The 21,322-nt window shown below is 44.7% G+C and overlaps 2 protein-coding genes across 20 annotated transcripts in view; one reads left to right on the top strand and one right to left on the bottom strand.

Moving 5' to 3' along the window:
- The first annotated feature begins 6 nt into the window (after positions 1-6).
- FAM161B (FAM161 centrosomal protein B) lies at positions 7-13,195 on the top strand. Its single transcript, XM_026008566.2, has 9 exons — positions 7-249; positions 2,361-2,683; positions 3,728-4,278; positions 5,755-6,101; positions 6,595-6,722; positions 8,552-8,716; positions 8,957-9,056; positions 11,022-11,164; positions 12,084-13,195. Exons 1-9 carry the CDS (start codon positions 196-198, stop codon positions 12,220-12,222), a joined length of 1,950 nt encoding a protein of 649 aa, XP_025864351.2. The 5' UTR covers positions 7-195; the 3' UTR covers positions 12,223-13,195.
- Positions 13,196-13,621: 426 nt separating this feature from the next.
- The window catches only part of ZNF410 (zinc finger protein 410), a 39,557-nt gene continuing 31,856 nt past the window's right edge, over positions 13,622-21,322 (bottom strand). For 12 of the 19 annotated variants that reach the window (XR_012002234.1, XR_012002235.1, XR_012002236.1 and 9 more), the window contains 2 exons: positions 20,360-20,487; positions 13,622-14,404 (listed from right to left, as the gene is read on the bottom strand). Coding sequence is in view for 15 of the 19 variants with exons in the window: in XM_026008570.2 (XP_025864355.2) it covers positions 14,366-14,404; positions 20,360-20,487 (167 nt within the window). In the remaining 4 variants the exon portion in view is untranslated. Of the gene's footprint in view, positions 14,405-19,496; positions 19,661-20,359; positions 20,488-21,322 lie in introns of those variants that run through there. The other 7 variants (XM_072761984.1, XM_072761994.1, XM_072761995.1 and 4 more) reach the window with 3 other exon arrangements.

Raw genomic sequence — 21,322 nt, 5'->3', positions numbered from 1 at the left:
CTTGCCAACTTGGGCGGGAAGGATTAGAGGGAGGCTCCCTGAGAAGGGGGACGGGTTCAGGCGTCCGCCTGGGAGCCAATCGGAGGCCACGGCTGGAAAAAGGGGCGGAACCCGACGCGTAGCTAGTGCCGCCACCGTAGCCGGCGCGTAGCACGGCGCTGTCCCGGTGGTTTCCGTCTCTGCCCCGCGAGGAACATGACCATCCGGAGGCCCGTGGAAGCCTCCGGCGGCGCTCAATGGAGTCGTCAGGTGAGGAGAGAAAAGACAAGGAGAGGAATTAGGTCTGCGCCCCGGAAAGGAATCTTTAAGAGAGGAAACTGTTTGACGTTGCCTTGGAGACTGACGGCAGGGGCGTGTCGCGAAGGGGCGTGGGATCGAGATCGGCGGCGTCCGTGTGGGGCCCTTCGTAGAACCGCAGCGACGGGCCTCGGCGTTCGCTTATGCTGTCAACCACCCTAGGACTGATAGTACGATTGGTGTCCCCATTTTGTAAGAAGGAAAACTGAGGCACAGAGAGATTAAGAAATCTGCCGCAGAATCCATAACAGAAAGTAGACTGGTGGTTGCTTCGGGCTGGCGGGGAGGGAAGATTGGAAGGACTGGGCAAAATGGGGAGGCGCTGCTAGCTGGTGACGGCTTTCTTTGGGGGCGATTAAAATGCTCTAAGATTGATGGCGGTGATGATTGCACAGCTCTGTGAATATACTAAAACCCACTGAATTGTACTCTTTCAGTAAGTGAATTGTATGAATTGTATGGTGTCCAAATTATCTCTCAATAAAGTCATTTTTTAAAAAATCTCCGAAGATCACAGGCTCCTCAGTAGCAGAGCAGGGGCTGGAGCACATATGTATCTTTGATTCAGAATCCAGTGTTCTTTTCAGTATTAGAGCTGGACCTTAGAGAACCCAGTAGAACCATCGCCCAGTGTCACCTGGAGGCCTGTTCCCCTGATTTCCAGATGCAACCAGTCATCTTCTCCAGGCCAGTCCTGGCCCCACAACTGCTTCTCTAAGGATATCTCATACCGCTGTCCCCAGCCACACTGGCCCTCCTTCTACCTCTCCAAGAGCCAAGTTTGTTCCTGCATCAAGGCCTTTGCATTAGCTTTTCCTTGAACCCAGGACCCTCTTACCCCAGATCTTAGAGAGGCTGGCCCCCTCTCATTAATCAGGTGTCAGTCCAAAACTCCTCCACGGTGAGAAAGTAAAAATCAGCCCAGACTGAGAAAGTACAATTCAGACTGCAATAGACACATATAAGGCCAAAAGCCAGATCAGCAGAAAACAACGTTTCGCACAGGGCCACGGCATACCTGCCAAGAGACTAAGCCCCCTTCTAAATGGTGATGCTTATCTATCAGTTACTTACCAGCCCCACCTTGTTCTGGTTACCTTTTGAATAAAAACTGCTCACTCACTCACTTACTAAACTGCGAATGTGCCTTCTTCATGACAGCATCCATCCGGGAGGATCCACTCTCCTCCTCAGAATCATTCAGGACAAGCCAACCCTAGATAAAGCCCCTCCATCACCCCCCTACTGAAAGTCCCCACCCTTACCGCCCCAACCCGCAAGTTCCCTATAATTTTTCATGGTGTTCTCCAACGAATTAATAAACCCAACTCTGATTATAGATCCATTCCTTTATCTGATGGGTTTTATCTACAGAAAAGCTTCCCCAAACCACTCCATCACTGTATAATCTCACAATTTATATATAGCTTTCGCTGAATTTACTATCATTTTATATTGCCTGTCTCCCTCTCACTAAAACGTAAGCTTCATGACTAGAGGCCTTGTTTGACTTGTTCTCAGCCTAATGTCCAGTACATATTGGGCACCAAATACATATTTCCTAAATGGAGTATTTAGACCCACCTTCTACGACATTGTCCTTTCAGCTAGAGCACATTGTCCAGTTAGTTATTCACTCCTAGTGACAAGGTGGATAGTAGGTAGACTATGAGGAAAGCACAGGTGTAGATAGGAAAAACGAAAAAGAAGACTGGCAACAAGTAGGTAAAACTCAAATAGGGCAAGGCCTAGAGTGTGACCAAGATCATAGGTGGGATTCTGGGAGTGCAGGGGGCAGAATGAATGATGCAGAGTGGGTATTGTGTAAACGCTCACTGCACATGAGGTAGGGAACCAACGTTAGCTGTTTCCCTTTCCTGCCCTTCAACCAAGCACACCTCACATACCAATTTGTGAAATTTCTTTAAAGCAAGGAACACATCTTATTTTTCTTCCTTCCTGGTCCCTAATATACAGAGATTTATTCAAAGTGAAATTAACAGTTACATTTTGAGTAATTTTAAAATTATAGTTGATCCACAGTCTATTCTATTTCATTTTAGGCATTTCCCCCCAAATCTTCCTCAGACACGGAGACAGATGACGAGCTCTCTGGGGATGGGCTGGTTTTGCCTAGGGCGGGCAAACTTGATGACTTCCTCAGCCCAGAGGAGGAGACAGTTTCTGATTCTTCTGACTCAACTGGGAGCTTTTCTGAGACCCTGGAGGCACTGAAGCAGAAAGGCAGGTGGTGCCTATTGGAATCTCTATATCCATCTGACCCAGACAATGGTGAGAACTTCTCCGAAGATGATGAGGACCTGGAGGGTTTCTTCCAAGACAAAGGCAGGGGGAAGCCACAGGTTCACTCCCCGCCATCTCCGAGGTAAGGTCCTGCGGGTCAACGGCTGCTTCGTGCAGAACTCTGGCCAGGTCATGTCGTGACTCTGGGCCTCATCGTCTTCCTCAGTAAAGCAGAGATCACTTCTGCTGGTTGTCCCTTACCTAGGTTCCAGCTCAGAATCAGCCTTCGGAGCCAACCAAGTTCTGATTCCTACCCAGCAGTACTATTCACTTTGAGTAACCCTCGGTGACTGGAAGCCCTGGGATTGATTAAAGGGATGCCTTTCTCACTCCTCACTCCCTCTCCGAGAATGGGGAGGCCATTCTTACCCTGGCCAAGCCCTGCTGTATGCATATACGCTGTATTTATAAAATATTTAATATTATTTTCTCTTCCCAATAAGTAGATTATTTTTGCCATTCTCCAGATAAGGAAATCGAGGTTCCAAGCAAACTGTGCTAAAGGTCACACGGCTGGTAATTTTTCGGAGCAAGATTTGAACCTGGGTCCAACTCTAAAGACCTGCTCTGCACCCATGCACTGTTCTCTCTCCCATATGAAAATATTAGAATGCAGGGCACCTGGCTGGGTCAGCTGGTAGAGCGTGCGACTCTTGATCTCGGGGCTGTGAGTTCAAGCCCCATGCTGGGTTTGGAGATTACTTAAAAAAATAAAATCTAAAAAAATAATAAAATAAAATAAAATAAAAATAAAATCTTTAGGGACACCTGGGTGGCTCAGCAGTTGAGCATCTGCCTTTGGCTGAGGGCGTAATCCCAGGGTCCCAGGATGGAGTCCTGCATTCCTGGATCAGGTACTCAACTGCTGAGCTACCCAGGTATCCCAAGTAAAGTGGCAATTCTTGAATCAATTCTGAGAATAGGCTTTCTCACAGGCCGGCCCACTAGATGGCCTGACAGAAAGGAGGGAGGCCGAGTTGAGAGGCACTGGTTCAGAGGCCTGTGAGGCGAAGGTGAAGTGAGGCTGAGAAGCTGCCACCGCCTGGGAGGGAGGACTGGGGAGGAGCGGGAGGAGGACCCGGCCTCCAGAGCCTGCCCTGCCTTCCTCTCATTGCTCTCCCCACAGGTGTGGCTCCGCAAGGCGCTGCAGCTCCCTGAGCAGCCTTCCCTCCGATGTCCCCAAGGGTCAGCTCCAGCCACCCTCAGGCACCAGGCCTCCTTCGCAGCACAGAAGCATCAGCTCCTGGGCATCGTCCATCACTGTCCCTCGGCCGTTCCGCATGACACTGCGTGAGGCCCAGAAGAAGGCTCAGTGGCTGGCCTCTCCTGCTTCCTTTGAGCAGGAGAGGAAGCGGGCCCAGAGGCAGGGTCAGGAAGAGGCCGAGTGCTACCGTCAGTTCCGAGCACAGCCTGTGCCCGCGCACGTCCACCTGCCCCTGTACCAGGAGGTCATGGAGCGCAACGAGGCCCGCAGGCAGGCGGGGATCCAGAAGAGGAAGGAGCTGCTGCTGTCCTCCATGAAGCCCTTCAGCTTCCTCGTGAGGGAGGAGCAGAGAAAGGAAGCTGCCAAACACGGGGACGTGGCCGCCACAGCTAAGGCCCAGGTCCCCAAGCAGAAGGCCACCAGAAGGATCTCCAGGTCCATTCTGGAGCCAGCCCTCGGGGACAAGCTCCAGGGTAAAGACATCCTTCCTTACTTTGCTGCTTCCTGCCCAGGGCTTCCTGGAGGTACGGGGGCGGGGGGGGGGGGGGGGGGGCACTTAGGCTCCAGCTGGCCTGGCTTGGAGAAAGATTCATTGCTCAGGTGGAGTGGCCTCCAGGCCATACTCAGGGCAGGCCCTGGGGGATCAAGGGGGAGCCCAGGCAGGAGCAGGGCGTGAGGGGGGGCACAACGTTCCCCAGGTGTGTCCTGCAACACCCAAGAACCGGCTGAGGCCAGTGCCGCCACCAGCTGTCCCTGAGGGAGGCTCCTACCTGTCCCTCCTGGGGTGGGGGGGGGGCGGGGGGGGGGGATGCACATTTCAAGAACTGTGGTTCAGTGAGAGGACTCAGGCTTTACTCATCAGTATGGTGCCAAGCCCCAGGCGCTACTTACTGTGCGTGGGATAGACAGGCATGGCGTTTGTAGACGTGGGAGGAGGACATATAATAGAGAATAAAATGATAAATGCGGTGAGTGGTCTGCAAGGACAAAAGTCTTACCTCTCATCCAGAGCACAGAACAGAGGAACCTAACTTTGGACTCGGTGAGGCAGTGGGAGCATGGGAAGGTGGGAGCAGTCCCCGGGGAAAGTGGGCACCGAACTGACCCTGCAGGACGGGCTGTGCTGAATTCAGGGGAGAGGGAAGGAAAGTGAACCCAGCCAGGAGGTCAGAGGAAGCTGAACACATGCAAGGGATAGGGGATGGGAGAGAAGGGAGAATGGGGAGGGAGAGGCAGGCACGGGCCAGACCTGGGGGCTTGTGGGCCCTGGGAGGAAATTTGGACTTCATGGCAAGGGCACCGGGGAGCTATGGAAGGGCTTTACGTAGGGTGGCTCAGGATCAGCCGTGCAGCTCAGGAAGGTCACTTGGATGCTGTGGAGGTGGTTCTGGGGGGAGGCACAGGCCTGAAGGGATGTTGATCTCTAGGACACTATGACAACACTTCAGGGGAGAGATGAGCTGCAAGGACGCTGAGGGGAGGCCAGACAGGAGCACCGATAAAGAGCAGGAGACGCAGGACTTGGGATGGGCCAGAGAAGGCAGGCAAGAATGACTGGGGCAACAGTGTGGGCCTCTGGGTGGCTGGTGGGGACTTCCCTGGGCCCAGGGCGGGCCCCTCCAGCTCGGCCTCTGAAGGAGAAGTGCAGAAAGGCTCAGGAGGTGCGGCCTGTGGGCACCTGGCAGCGGTGTCCCAGCCAGTGTTTGTGAACGAGCTCTCCAGAAAAGGAAAAGCAAACAGATCTGTAGTGTTTGCCACTTTCCGTGGCCTACCTCTCCTGGCCAGGGTAGAGCTTCCCATGTGATGCCACCTGGTTCACAAAATTCCTGTAAAGCTGTCAGTCAGCCCAGCACACTAGTGCTAGTGTGTGAAAGGGAACGTTCTCCAAACCTTTAGGTATGAGGCGGGGTCCCCTCTCACCTGTCACCACCCTGACTTTTTCTCCACAGAAGCTGAACTCCTCAGGAAAATTCGCATCCAGATGAGAGCTCTAGACATGCTCCAGACGGCCTCCTCCCCGGTCGCCTCCTCAGGCAGCCGGACTGACCCACAGCTTCGCACAGCTGCCCGAACCCAGAAGGAAAAGCTTGGGTTTCTGCAGACTGACTTTGGATTCCAGCCTCGTGTGAATCCCGCCGTCCCTGACTATGAAGCCCTTTACAAGGCCTTCCAGAGAAGGGCTGCCAAGAGAAGGGACACCAGAGAGGTGACGTGCAACAAGCCCTTCTTGCTGAGAACCGGCAGCCTGCGTCGAGCTCAGCGGCCCTGTGACACCGCTCCATCCGGAGGGAGGAGGGTGAGAGCCCAGGCAGCTGCAGGAGGCTCAGGGCCTGGGACCCAGAATACAGGCCAGGTCTCAACCGAAGGCATTTCTCATGACATTTTTCTAATTTTCTTTTTTTTAAACACTGGCTCAGTTTTGAGCTCCACAATTCCTATAAACTTAGGACCATAAGAATCTTACCTGCCTTGCCTTCCTAGAGGGAACTTTTCTAGAGGGATTTTGCAGAAATAAGTCAAAGCAGCTAGAAAGTAGGGAGTTGGGATCAATTGCTCATGTCCCTCTATCAATTCTAAAGAGCCCATCTCTTCTGATTTTAAAACTTCAGGATTCATATCCAACTCTTGGCCTGCTAATAAACTTGAGAACTCATTAATCTTTCCATAATCCCGGGGGGGGGGGGGGAGATTCTTGGTTTGACTAGTCTTTCACTGAAATTGAATCCTAGTTATAATAGAAACTAATCACACTCTGTTGTCCCATCAATACCAGCCTTCATTTCTTCCAGGACTCTCCACAGCCACCAGCCACACCCCTGCCAAGGAGTCGGTCTCTGAGTGGCCTTGCTTCCCTCTCTGCCAACACCCTCCCAGTGCACATCACAGATGCCACCAGGAAGAGGGAATCTGCAGTCAGGTGAGTGGTCAGGCTTGAGTTCTTGCCCCAGGATCACGATCAGTGGTCGGTGCTTGGATCTTGACCTCGATGCTAAAACCCATCATCCTTCTGGGCCCCCTCTCCTGTTATCAGACAGACCTATAGGGGTGGAAGGGAACTCTCTGATCGGGACAGAATACATACAACCCTCCACACGTAGTGCCGAGGAACATTTGGCCATCACTCAGCAAATAATCCATGGGGAACTTACTCTATGCCAGTCACAGTGTTAAGGCTGGAAATACCTTATGGAACCTACAGTTTAATATCAAGTGTGAAGTGCAGAAAAGCAAAGAAGTTACCGTATTTTGCAAGTAGTACAGTGGTGGGGGAACACAGGGAACCTTGGGGGTACTAGACAGCCTGGGGCAGGGGTTTCTTTAATAGGTCTCTGGAGAATGAGGAATTAGCTAAAGGCTGGAAAGAAAGAAGGTTCCAGAGAGGACAACATGGGTGAGGACCCACAGATGAAAGAGGAAGCCATCAAGAACAGGAATTCAGAGAAGCATGATGGCAGGTAGCTGACCCAGTCACAAAGAGAAGGCATCTTCGTCCCCCGCACAGTTATGAGATCCTCTGAGATCACCTTGGGGAACGATCAGAAGTCAGCTGAGAAGCAGGAGGCTCCTTACTTTTTAATTCTTTAACTGACTGACTCTGTCATGGTATTGTTCTCATCAAGCCAGCACCCCAGCAAGATTCCTCCACTTAACCTCTGAGCTGAAGTCAGCAGGAAAGGTCATGGTAATAACAGGCAGCTGAGCTCTGGGAGAGGCCTGGCATCTTAGTGCTTTCCTGTGGGGCCCACAGAGGAGTACACGGGACCTCCTTGGCCCTTTAGGACCTACAGCAGGGAGGCAGAAATGTATTTAGAATCCAAGAGATACTCCCTTCTTCCTCAAATTTCTTAGAGCTACTAAATGAAGGCTGAATGCATCAGTATCCTGAGGTCCCAGTAAGGTGGGCCTGATGAGCCAGAAGCTGGCCCCCCCCCTCCAGGGGATGTCCAAATCTGCTTCCCAACAACGGGGAGTTTGATATAATAGCAGACTCAACTTTCATGCATTCCTTCCTGATCTGTTCATTTGAATATAAATATCCAAATGCAAAAGTCTTGACTGTTTTTTCTTTTGACCTCTCCAGAGTACTTTGTCAAATGATACCCAAACTAAATGTAACTTAGCCCCAAATTGTGCCTGGAAAGAGGCCTGTTTTCAGTTCTCTGTGAAAATGCAGATTTGCATTCCCAAAGGTACCTTCCAGCTCACCGTTCACAGCATGGTGGTCAAGGGCAGATGCTTGGGAGTCAGGACATCCGGTTCTAATCTTGGCTTTTCCACTGGCATGCTGGGTAGCTTTGAGTAAGTGGCTTACCCTCTCTGAATCTCCATCTCATTGCCTATAAAAAGAGCGGCTTACAGTTCTTACCTCATAGAGCAATTATGAAGATAATGGATATAAAGCACTTGATTCCTTTCTGCTCTTGGTTCAGAGTAAGTAGTTGAGCAAATGGTAGCTCTAAATATCATTTTGTTCTCAGGCTAGGCAGCTGAGTGTAAGGATATTTTAATTCCTATGGTTTTTCAGTTCAATTAATGAACTTCTCCTAGAGCAGAAAATCACTGTGTCCATAGTACTGAGAAAGCTTCATCTGCCAATCTCTGAATCCTATTCTTTCCGAAATGTACTATGGTTAATCACCCCTTCATAGAAAACACCATTTCACTTTCCAAAGAGGTTACCACGGTTGCTTTTAAATATAGTCAAGTCAGTCGGTCATCTGTATGTTTTTTGCCTCCTCTCTTTAGAAGTTCACTTGAAAAAAAGGACAAAGCAGATGAGAGTACTCAGTGGTTAGAGATGCACAAAAAGAAGTGTCAAGCCATGTCTAAATCTGTGACCTTGCGTGCAAAAGCCATGGATCCCCATAAAAGCCTGGAGGAGGTGTTCAAAGCAAAGCTGAAAGAGAATCGGTCAGTGTCCTCCATATGTCAAAGGGTGCCTATTTGGGGATCCAGCAGATCATTGGCATTAAAAAATGGCAAAATGGAGTTATTAGAGTAAGACTCCTGTAACTGCACACAATCAAGGGTTTTGCTAGGCACAGTTGGGAATTTACAATGTCCTTGGGAATTACTATGCCTAATTGGGAGTGAAGGGTATTCCAGATTGGAAAAAGACAGAATTCATTCTAAAAATCTTGTTAATTCCAGGAACAATGACCGTAAAAGAGCAAAAGAGTATAAGAAAGAATTGGAAGAAATGAAGAAGAGAATACAAACAAGGCCCTATCTCTTTGAACAAGTTACCAAGGTAAAACTAAACCATCATTCATTTTCTTTCAGGATGAAAGGGCTCTTAGAAATGATGCAACAGTTTAATACCTAGGTAGTAAACATTTCCTTGAGGCTCAGAAAGATTCTAAATTGCACCTATTTTATTAACCACCATTTTTCCCCCAATTAAGTAGTGCAGTGGTGAACATTGCTTGGACTGATTTCGTCCCAGACTGGACACAGGGGCATCTGTAACTATTTCAGCTCCTGGAGTGTCCACTGCAGTCTAGCTTTCAGTGTCCCAGACTGGACACAGGGGCATCTGTAACTATTTCAGCTCCTGGAGTGTCCACTGCAGTCTAGCTTTCAGTGTTAATCACGGGGAGGGTGAGATCCCACATGCACAGCGACAGTTTGGCTGTGGTAGTGAGATCTTGAACTCATTAACATCATCTCTCATCATCAGCTGTGCTGGTACCCCAGACATTCCCAGCCTCTAGAACTGTGGCAAGTTTATGGGCCTCCAGACATTGGGATGCTCACAAGTACCCCAGAAAGCCCTTTTCAGATTAAGTGGCTTTCAGGATGGAAGAATCATTTTAAGATGTTCTCTAGGCGTTTAGGGGAAGTTGGACCCAGTTGAGATCTCCTCTCCCTAAAGAAGCTGTGGAGCTATCTGAACAGCCTTAGAAAGGCCACCATTGCTAGTTTCTGGGTGGTATCAGGCTCTGTAGATCCCTCTTATCTCCAGTTTCAGACAAAAGTTGGCGTTTCCTAGTGACCTGATTCCAACTGCTGAACATTATCTCCATTTTACAGCCAGTATGTTGTTTAGGTATTTGGGAAGAGTCCACTCCTCCCCACCCCCATACATACCACACCACACACACATTCACACACATGTGCACGCACTGCACTCTTGGATTTAGTTAGCAACTTGCATTATTCAAAATCTCACAATGACCTTTCTTCTTCATGTTAGTTTTTTCAAGCAAAGCTCACTCTCAGATTTCAACAGATCTTTGACCACTTTAGGAAAAATACAAAGTGTTCTATGTGATTTTGCTTAAAACAAACAAAAAAAATAATTTTTTCTGGCCCATATGCAGACCATCTATTCTGTTAAGAGTGTTCTAGTGCAGTTTATTTCCTGTTATATTTTAGTAATTTTTTTTTATATTTTAGTGTTCTTTTTTTTTAAGATTTTATTTATTTACTCATGAGAGACAAAGAAAGAGAGGCAGAGACACAGGCAGAGGGAGAAGTAGGCTCCATGCAGGGAGCCCGAGGTGGGACTCAATCCTGGGTCTCCGGGATCACGCCCTGGACTGAAGGTGGTGCTAAACCGCTGAGCCACCCGGGCTGCCCTAATTTAGTGTTCTTGATGATGGTTCGGTTTAAATCTTTTTTTTTTTTTTTTTTTTTAAGATGTATTTATTTTAGAGAGTGAGCAAGCACAAGCAGGAGCGGCAGTGGGAGGGAGAGAATCTCAAACAGACTATGCACCGAGTGCAGGGCCAGACTCAGGGCTCAATCCCAGGACCCTTAGATCACTACCTGAGCCAAAACCCAGAGTTGGATGTTTAACCAACTGTACCACCCAGGCATTCCTGGTTGTTTTTAAATCTTAAAATGTTTTTAAGTCCATTTTTTTTTTCATCTGAGTCTTACTTGGTCTTCCAAAAACCTAAATCCTTGCTTCTCAAAGTTGTGGCTCCCAAATCAACAGTTGACATCTCCTGGAGTGTTTGATATACAGCTTTGTGATACTTATCTGAGACCTACCAAATGAGAATTACATTAATAATAAGATTTTCAGGTAGTACCTATGTACTTTAAGGCTTTGAAAAAGGCTCTAAGAAATTTTCATGCACAACTGTGCCCATCACTAATGGGAGGTTGGGGCAGGAAGCAAATTTAGACATTTACAGATTAAGCAAGTGATTTAAAATTACCTGGTAATTCACAAGACAGCTACAGCAGATTAATTTCCATTCCACAGGACCTTGCCAGGAAAGCAGCAGAACAACGGTATCGAGACACCCTGAAGCAGGCTGGGCTGGATGAAGACTTTGTGAAGAACAAGGGTCAGGGCACCCAGGATGTACAATGGAAGCAGCAATCAGAAGTCCATGACTGTCCCAGGTAATCTCAGATGCTCCTTGTTATCCTGCAGCTCTCAAATTGCCATCCCTAGTAATGCCACTGGGAGGGACCTTTAGGACAGCCACTCATATATTTTGAGATCACAATTTTGTATTTATAGAATACTAATCCAGAGATCTCCAACACATTTAAATTGGTAGAATAGTGCAATTGTGAATAATAAAATTTAACCATTGTATATTTAGATTCCTTCAATTTGAAACTGATCATTTTTCTAATTCTAGTTCTAGAGCCATCAGTCAAGAATATTTCCACTTCACTTTTGAAAAACAAACGTGTGTGCACGCATGCATGTGTGTATGCATATGTATTTTTTTTAAGTAGGCTCCACACCCAGCATGGAACCAATGGGGGGCTTGAACTCATGACCCTGAGACTGAGACACAAGCTAAGGTTAATAGTCGGATACTTAACTGACTGACCCACCCAGGCGCCCCAATGTGTATTTTTATTTACTATAAAATGATAAAAATGTTTTTCTAGCACTTTTTATTTTGTTTGGAAACTGAAGGTAAAAATCTCTATAGAGCCACAATAAAAGCTATAAACTCCTAAACAATCCAGCCTTTCTTCCCCCCCCCCCCACCTGCACCCCTCCCCCATGGTCACTATGGTTTTTAAAATCTAGCACTCTTTAAAAAAGTTAACTCATAGCACCACCCCTCCACTGGTATGTAAGTAAAGGTGAGAAAAGCATAGTTATCACCATTATTCTCAACTTTGTTTTATTTCTTAAATCCTAATGGTCCCTCTCTCTTAATTCCTATCCCAGTTTTCCACCTAGAAATTTCCCTTTACACACATATAAAATAATGAAAATGTTGAAACCATCCTTAAGCCTTACATAATGCTTTAATTAAAGACATTTTATTTCATAATGCTTTAATTTATTCTGTAGCACCCATGAAACTACAAAACTCAGCACCAGAAATCTACAGCAGGATTTAGAAGAATCTCTACAACAGCCTACAAGCCCCAAGAAAGAACTGGAAGAGCTGACTTATGAGTTGCTAAATAATTTCAAATCACTTGCTTAATCATTAACACTTAAAATTACTGTTTTCAATATTAACCAGCTGACTTGGGGTTGAGTCAGGGCAGGCAAAACTTGGCTTCTGAGTCAATGGCTACTCTTGGAGAAGGGGGAAAAAGAGAAGTTCTAGGGGGGTTAAAAGCAGATAACAAATAAGGAATGGTTTAAGTAAATCAAAGTAGAAAACCTCAGGACAGAGGGATCAGAGCTGAGTTAAGCATTCTAGCTTTGTGCCTACTTTTTAAAAAAGGACATAAGCCCAAATACCTACAAGGGGCTAATGAGGAAACAAATGGATCACTGGGCTGAGTATAAGATAGTAGGAGACAGTAGAGACTGGAGTCTCTGCTACAACACAGGCCCAGAATTGCCAGATCAACCAAGTTTTCAACAGAAGCCAGAAATTTGCATACTGGCAACTAATTTAAAAATTACTTAGAAATACTGTGTGGGAGTAACAAAACACCTGCAGGATGACAAGCTTGCAGCTTCTAGTACATGGTTTCTCAGCCTCAGTACTACTGGCATTTTGGGCCAGATGAGTCTGCGTGGGTGCTGGCAGAGGGAGCTATCCTGTACATGGATGTAGGATGTTTAGCAGCATCCCTGGCTTCTACTCACTAGATGCCAGTAACTTCTTCTCTCCAGTTGTGACAAACAAAAAATGTCTCTAGATATTGCTACATGTGGAGCATGGGTCAGGCAAAAATGTTCCCAATTAAGAACCACTGCTCTAGTATAAAAGTAAGCCTATAGGAAATAAAAACTGGCAATTTTAAGAATATAAGAAATTGATATGAACTCAATCTACATAACAGAGGATGATTATTGCATGTCATTAACAAATTAAGAACTATATTTATTTAAAACAGCAGTTAATTCTTTCCTGTTACCTGCTTAGAATATGCCACTGTGTGCATGGTATGTATATATCCCCATGAAGTTCATTTTAAATAAAAGTGAAAATTCTCTTGACAGACACGATTTTCTATTAGTAAGTGATCTTTGGAACACTTTTCTTCTGACCAATGATAATCAGATACTCCTTATCAGCTGTAGAGACAGGATGATAGGAAGAGTGCCTACTCTTAACAGAAGCACATTTCTCATGTTTTTTTTTTTTTTTTTTTTAACTTTCTGGGAAAAATTCAAAAGTATCTATTATTGCCATTTTTCCAGACTCAGACATGGTCCTTTCTGGTGATAACAGCAGTACTACAGTAACTACTCTAGGTTTGCTAGTTAGAGATAAAGATGCTCCTGTCCTGTTCCCCAAAACTCCTAGCCTCAGTTTTATCTGCATCCAAAGGGTAAATCAAGTGCCCTCTCTTAAAGGGAAAGCCTTAACTATTACTCTCCTCTTTAAGAAAACAAATTTTGTCCAAAACAAGGAGTCAAAGAACTGACTGGGCTGTCTTGTTTATTTAAAGGGAAAACAACTGAAGGCCTGAATCATGTGATATTTAACTTTCAAAAAAACAAAATCCTTTTAACATGCTACTGTATATTCCATAAACAAAGCAAAATGACCAAGTAGAGGTGGATATGACAAGATAGTACCTCAGCCCGGGCCAAGTAGGGATTCAAGTAATTTATTTTTTTTTTTGCAGCCCAGTGGCAGAGAGTCTCTTACTCAGGTTGCTAAAGGGAAAATGCCACAATAGTATTGACATCACTCCCTTCTCCAAAGCAACAAGGCATCTTGAAAGCTCAACTTCTTGGTGAAGTTTTACGGTTGGTGGCAGGATTTAGTTCATCCATGTGAAAAGCCAGCTGAGTCTGGGATGCAAATTCTTCAAATGAAAATCCCTTCTCAACAATCACACTGAAGAAATTTCAGCCAACACGTAATCAAATTCCCTTTTGGGAGAAGTCCATCCCAAAATTTTGTAGTGGGAAGAGAGGTAGGTACAGTTACCCAGCCCACATTCACTGCTTTCTTCCTTGTCTGGATCAGATGTAGTTTGAAGAGAAGCTCTCCTACATTCATCTTCTGTGTCAGAGAAGATGAACAGAGGCAAAAGTGGGGTCCTGTCCTTCACAGATTCATTTTGGTTCTGGCAGATTACAAGCCATAAGCGTCCTGATCCCACTATGTGCACTCCAGGATCAGATAGAGCTGCTCTTCCAGGAGGTGGTATCCATGCTCATGTCCGTCTTTCAGTTAATTCTCCTTGGTTTAGTAACTGTAAAAGATTAAAACCAAGTCTGCAGTAGGCTGCCACTGAATAACAGGAAAAATAATTCATACAAAGGAAAAGGTTTATGAGCGGGAATGGGGAAGGCACAGCAGGGGTGAGTCAAGTAGATCTAGTTCCAAAGCAGAAGACACACGTAAACAGATGTATCTCTTTCATATCCTGGCCTTGGGACAGCATTCTGGCCACTTCATAATACTGGCATTTTCACTATGGCAATAAAATATCCTGAGTCCATAAGCCAAATTATTGTCTTGTCAGGTACTCACCAGCCAATGATGGAGGAGGCATCTAGAACTTACAGATACATCAGAAATGGTGGAAGCAAAAACCTTACGTCAGTCAGTGTTAGTCCAAATACAGGTAGGATGCTCAAGTAGAAGAGGAGTGGGCAGCTATTTCCAGTGAGTTCTGCATGAGGGCTAGAAGCCACTTATAGGGAATCCAGGGATTCCCAGGGCTTAAAAGGATGCCTTTCCTATGATGAGGGGAGATAAGCTTGAGACTCTGAGAGGGTAGCAGCTGAAAAAGTGGACTTTCTACTCCACACTCAACTTCTGTTGAAAGGCAGTTCTATAATAACTGATGAACTCGGGTTCCATTTTATTATGAGAATGAGATGGGAGTAACAGTGAAGTTCAGGATAAAAAAAAAAAAATGGCTTAGTAAAATATAACCAGATAAAGTCTTAGGCTGAAAATAGATTTATGTGGTGATCTCAATTTGGATGAAGGTAAATTTATATGGAATTTAATAATATGGAATATAAAGAAATTTAAAGAAACCATAAATTTCAACTGATGCTGTGGTGGGGATGCAAGAATGGTGTCTTTTTAATATAGATCAAGATTCAGATGTTTGCATTCAAATTTAGCAATGGCATTTCATGAGAAATCTTCAAGAATTTTGCAATTTGCTTTCCTCTTTTTGGGGACAAATTCTGGTATCTTCAGGGCTAGCTGGCAATCATTTCTACTGGTTCCTGAGTTCAACAATGTGAGCTTAATGTGACTACAGAACCCCACTTGGGATGTCTTTTAGCCAGCAGAGGTCCAAAAGCCCTGGGCTACCAGCTGGGCCTACACGATGAGTCCTTGGTCTGTTGTGCAGGAGACTGGGTAACACTGAGGGGAAGACAAAAACTGTCCAATCCGAACCATCTGAATAAGATGTAGTTTTGATGTATTTCCCACAATAATTTCTTTTCATTTTTTAAGAGGATAGTCTTTTTTTAAGTGTGAGTCATTTATTTATTAAGTAATATCCATGCCCAAACATGGGGCTTGAACTTAACCACCCCGAAATCAGAGTCCCATACTCTACTGACTAAGCCAGCCAGGAGCCCCTCCCATGATAATTTCTGATACGTATTTGGTTATTATCTGATATTCTTGGTAAGTTTATTTTAGAGCATATTTACAGGAGTCCAAGTAGAAGTGCACCAGTAGATTCTTACAGGTTTGATCTACAATGTGTAATTATCTCCAAGAACAGAATTTGAAATGGATATGTGTTGGTTTAAGGATTACAAACATCCTTCTATCTGTGAATCCCTGAGGAATCAACATTCCTCAGTCACTGAAAGAAGGTCAGTTAGAACCAGGAGCTTGGATGAGGAAGAGGACTAAACCTGGAGTCTTAAGGGGCTTGTAGCTTTAAAAATGAAGATATCAGAGGATGTGGTAGGCCTGCCGTGATAAAGAAAAGGAGGGATGAGTAGTGGGAATGCCTGTGATAAGAGGAAAATAACAGTTAATAGTGAAGGAAACACTGAAGTGAGGCTCAGAGGTGTATTTGTAAATATGTGACGACCCATGAGTGAGAAGTGATCGTCTAGGATTTTCAGCTACACTACTGACACCACTTGCCCCTTTGTGTTGTTAATATTTTTCTATTAAGTGTCTGGAGCTCCCATCATGAAACTGGGTGTTTATGCCCTTAGTGTCCTCCTGGGATGAAGGTCAAGTTTTCTTTTGTTTTTTTTTTTTTAATTTTTTTAATTATTTATTTATGAGAGTCATACAGAGAGAGAGAGAGAGAGGCAGAGACATAGGCAGAGGGAGAAGCAGGCTCCATGCACCGGGAACCTGACGTGGGATTCGATCCCGGGTCTCCAGGATCGCGCCCTGGGCCAAAGGCAGGCGCCAAAGCGCTGCGCCACCCAGGGATCCCTTCTTTTGTTTTTTATAGGTGGTCAGCGGTATCATGTCTGTCTGAGCCTGTGAGTAAGCATCATCATCCAAACAAGGACACTCTGAAGCCAATTCCAAGACCCACATGCATAGGTCCAAGGGGAACAAATGTGCCATTACTGGACTTTTCACACATACAAATCTAACCATGTCGTTCCGCAACTTAAACCATGCACGGCTCCCTACTGCCTGCCCCCAGGATACGATCATTTCCTTGAAGGCCCTTCAAGAGAGAAACCAGCTTTTCTTTCCTGCTCTCACTTTCCATTTCACATTCCAACTTATTCTACTCAACATTCTGTGGTTCCATGGTGGTTCCCTGTTCCCTCACCTTCTGCCCTTGTACACATTGCTACTTTTATGCTTGTTATTTTCTTCTAATCCCTCCCACATATCCATCAAGATAATTGCCATTCATCCCTCAGGTCTCAACTTAAACTCTCAAACTTATTCCCTGACTTCCCCCACGACTAGCATTTACTACACTGTATAAAAATTGCCAGTTTATTGACCTGTCACCCTTTCCATTCTCTCTGTAAGGCACAACTCCAGGGGACCATTTTGCACAGCTATAAAAGGCAGGGGTCCAAAGTCTGACTGTAGGCTCTTTGGAGCAAAGACTGTACTTTGTTTATTACTGTTTAGTACCCAACAGAGGGCTTTGCACACATTAGGGATGTAGTATCTGTTAACTACATGGCATTTATTTGAGGATATCTGAAATGCTTCACTCAATAAAGAAAGGTATTTAGCAGCACAGGAAAAAAAAAAGCTCCAAGGTTTCAAATATAAAAAGGAAAAGGTTGAGTGTTGTGGATTGGTTATGTCAGGATAATAATTTCCACTAGGTAAAAAAGGAGATGATTTTTCTGGACTGTTTCAGAGTAATCCAATAGTTGATGAAAGAAAGTTGTTTTGTTTTGTTTTGTTTTAAAGAAGAATCATAGTTCATAAAAGCAGAAAGAAAAGGAATTAGGATATCACCATTTTGCAAGCCTTAATAAAAAAAAATTGATCTAGGCCATGATCAGTACCGTTTGCCAAAATTTTATGTAACCCATTGGTCAATCATTAAGCTCAGTAAGAGAGATATAACTAAACATCATGTCTGCTGTGAGCTGTTAACAGAAAGCAAGAGTATACCTAAAGAATACTCTTGCCAAGGGCAGCCCAGGTGGCTCAGGGGTTTAGAGCCACCTTCGGTCCAGGAAGTGATCCTGGAGACTCAGGATTGAGTCCCAAGTCGGGCTCCCTGGATGGAGACTGCTTCTCCCTCTGCCTGTGTCTCTGCCTCTCTCTCTCTCTCATGAATAAATAAATAAAATCCTTAAAAAAAAAGAAAAAAAAAGAATATTCTTGCCAAGGCAAAAAACATAAAGATGACTCTAAGCTCCTAACTACCAGTTTTTAGGAAATCTGTGGATAGAGAAATATATTAAACAAAAAAAGGAATCCAGGATCCCTGGGTGGCTCAGTGGTTTAGCGCCACCTTCAGCCCAGGGCGTGATCCTGGGGTCCAGAGATGGAGTCCCACATCAGGCTCCCTGCATGGAGCCTGCTTCTCCCTCTGTCTGTGTCTCTGCCTCTCTCTGTGTGTCTCTCTCATGAATAAATAGATTAAAAAAAAAAAAAAAAAAAAAGGAATCAATCAGCCAAAACTAGAACCTGAATAAATAGATTAAAAAAAAAAAAAAAAAAAAGGAATCAATCAGCCAAAACTAGAACCTGAATAAATAGATTAAAAAAAAAAAAAAAAAAAAGGAATCAATCAGCCAAAACTAGAACCTTTTCCTTAGATAGTCATTCTGAAAAAAAAAAAACGGCAGTGGGGAGATGGAGGGTGGGGAAGACTATTAGAGATAAAAGAGAATTAAGAGAATTATTAACCAAATACAGTGAACCTGCCTTGTTTGAATCCTAATTTAAACCAATCACCCCCCCCCCCAAATAAACCAATCAACCATTAAAAGACATTTTGAGGAAAAAAAAGGAACACAGGCTAATAAGTATTCGAGGATACCAATAAATGATTGCTAATTTTGTTGGGTATGATAAAGATACAATAGCTATGAAAAAATGTGTTACAGGTATATGCTGAAATATCTACAAGTGAAATGGTATGTCTGTGATTTGCTTTTAAATACTCCAGCAAAAAGAGAACAGCAACAAGAAGTAGGCAGGAAAGGGCAGCCCAGGTGGCTCAGGGGTTTAGAGCCAACTTCAGTCCAGGGCCTGATCCTGGAGACCTGGAATCGAGTCCCACATCAGGCTCCCTGCATGGAGCCTGCTTCTCTCTCTGCCTGTGTCTCTGCCTCTCTCTGTCTCTCATGAATAAATAAATAAAATCTTTAAAAAAAAAAAAAAAGTAGGCAGGAAGAGGTAAACTAAGAAGAGCAGAAAGTTAACTGTTGAAGTTGGGGGATAGGTACAGGAGTTCATTACACTATACTCTTTCTCACTACACTGCTGAAAAACTTTTTTTTTTTTTTTTTTAAGATTTATTCATTTATTCATGAGAGACAGAGAGAGAGAGGCAGAGACACAGGCAGAGGGAGAAGCAGGCTCCACGCCGGGAGCCCGATGTGGGACTCGATCCCGGGTCTCCAGGATCATGCCCTGGGTGGAAGGAGGCACTAAACCTGAGCCACGTGGGCTGCCCGGAAAACTTTCATAATAAATATTTTTAAATATTTAAGTGAAGAGAGGAAATAATAAAGGAAGCTTTCATTGGTGAGGTATGTTCCAAAGCAGTAGCCAGAAGAAGGTGACTTAGCAAAGAACCAATGATACCAAAAGCAAAAACAAAACCTTCCATATAATATAAGCAAGACTCAGACAATGGGTCACAACAATGAATATGAGGAAAGGTTCTGGCAGAATCATTAACATGCATGTCCAGAGCCCTGAGATCCTGGGCATCCCCAGGAATCTTACAGAATAATCCAGAATATTCAACATAGGATGCAGTCATCTGAATCCTGGAAGAGCTGATTTTGTGGTTTCAGGTTATAATGAAAAGACGGGAGAAGACGGGAGAGCACTGTAAGAGATCCTAAAATACAAAGGCATCTGGGATAAATGGGTTTTGGCAAAAGTTTATGCATATGAAATGAGCTCATGAAGTTATCTACTCCCAGGACAAAAAGTCAATAAAATATCCTAAAATTCTAGAAGCCTAGCTGGCTTTCATTCTGTTTTCTAGGTTATAGCCAAGACTGTAGAGTTGGGAATGCTTAGAGTCAACCTAAAACCTTTCTCTGATTTAGATGCTGGTTCTCATTCCATAAGCAAGTGAACACATTCCTATATATACCCAGTTGGTTCAGCCTGGTATCTCCCAGACATACGACCCTAACAAAATGAACAATGATTATTTTCAATGATTTTGTCACTATCTTTTTTGCTCAAGGACCACTTGGTCCAGGATATTATTTTCTTTCCAAAATAAAAGCAGTATCCTCATGTCATAGGCAGAGAACAGTAGGAGCAGATATCATTCAGTAAGGTATGTATATAAAGGAAATTAAAGCTGAGAGACCCAGCCGATAAGGGACCAGTCTCCCAATCCAGGAGACCCTAACAATCAAGCTTAAGTTAAGCTGGACCCATGCTTAGCTTAAAGTAAGATATTCTAGTCTAAGTTTCCAGGAAAGGGAAATTGGAGTAATTTTCAGATCTTCTAAACTAGATTCCCAACCACCGTCCACATTAGTCTCCACAGAAACAAAGTAAGGGCAAGAGATAGATTTACCTCCTGTGGATTTACAGCAGTTAAGACAGAAACTTCATACGACTGCCTCCCTGACTGCATGGCCACCAAGTGATGTGTCACATCAGGCACTGAAGACAGAGGACGTGGGGATCCTTCAGCAAGCACCTCTGAAATGGCAGAAAATGCTTCAATTAAAAGTGAATCCACAGATACTCCTACCTGCATTATCAAGTCTCTCATTAAGAACACTAAAAACTGTTCCCTGGAAAACCCACATTCCTATACTTCTTCCAAATTAATTCCTGTCTGATAATCATTACCAGTGAATCTGGAAAGTACTACAAAAGGGGGATGGGAAGAAAAGGCAAGAAATTTTGATATATAGGAGTTGACCGTTTTTCGATATACCAATTTGGAGTAGTGTGGCTTTAGCACTGTTAGCTGGATTAGCCGTGCATGGAACAGGGCAAAAGCTGCTTGGGCAGGCAAATCAGGGGAGCACAGCCAACCCTTAACGCAGCCACCAACGATATAAACAGCACACTGTGCAGAAGTTAAGAATTTAAATTGGGCTTCAAAGTTCCTAACCGGTGTCCCTTCCTCCCTTGAGACTTTCTTCCTTAAGAATGGCAAAGCAGTTCCATGCAATTTCTGTGTCTCATGCTTCAACTATCTGCTAGTATCACATGACGAAAGCAAGGAGGCTTGTTGTGGAAGCAGACTCGGAGCCTTGTAGGCTCCACACAGAAGTTACACAAACACGGTCACTGATACACAAAACTGCCCGAGTGGGATACGAGTAACTCAAACACAGGATCTGGGACTTCATCAGTGGGATCACCATCAAAATCTTCTGGACAGTTCATACATAAACTACTTAGGCCTCTAATAAATTACAAAGTTTCTTTTATGGGGCTTTCAACATATACTGGTCTTCCAGACTGTACTGTGTAATTTAACATTTACTTATATGCTATCTTCTATTCACTCTGTCATTTCCCA

This window comes from Vulpes vulpes, chromosome 6, assembly GCF_048418805.1.
Source record: "Vulpes vulpes isolate BD-2025 chromosome 6, VulVul3, whole genome shotgun sequence".
Taxonomy (NCBI): domain Eukaryota; kingdom Metazoa; phylum Chordata; class Mammalia; order Carnivora; family Canidae; genus Vulpes; species Vulpes vulpes.
Note: the sequence above shows the minus strand (reverse complement) of the source record. Positions and strands in the feature narration are given on the sequence as shown.

Coding starts and splice junctions, on each gene's coding strand:
- FAM161B (XM_026008566.2), top strand. CDS start 196: ATGACCATCCGGAGGCCCGTGGAAGCCTCCGGCGGCGCTCAATGGAGT. Junction 250..2,360: donor GCGCTCAATGGAGTCGTCAG/GTGAGGAGAGAA, acceptor ATTTCATTTTAG/GCATTTCCCCCCAAATCTTC. Junction 6,102..6,594: donor CTCCATCCGGAGGGAGGAGG/GTGAGAGCCCAG, acceptor CATTTCTTCCAG/GACTCTCCACAGCCACCAGC.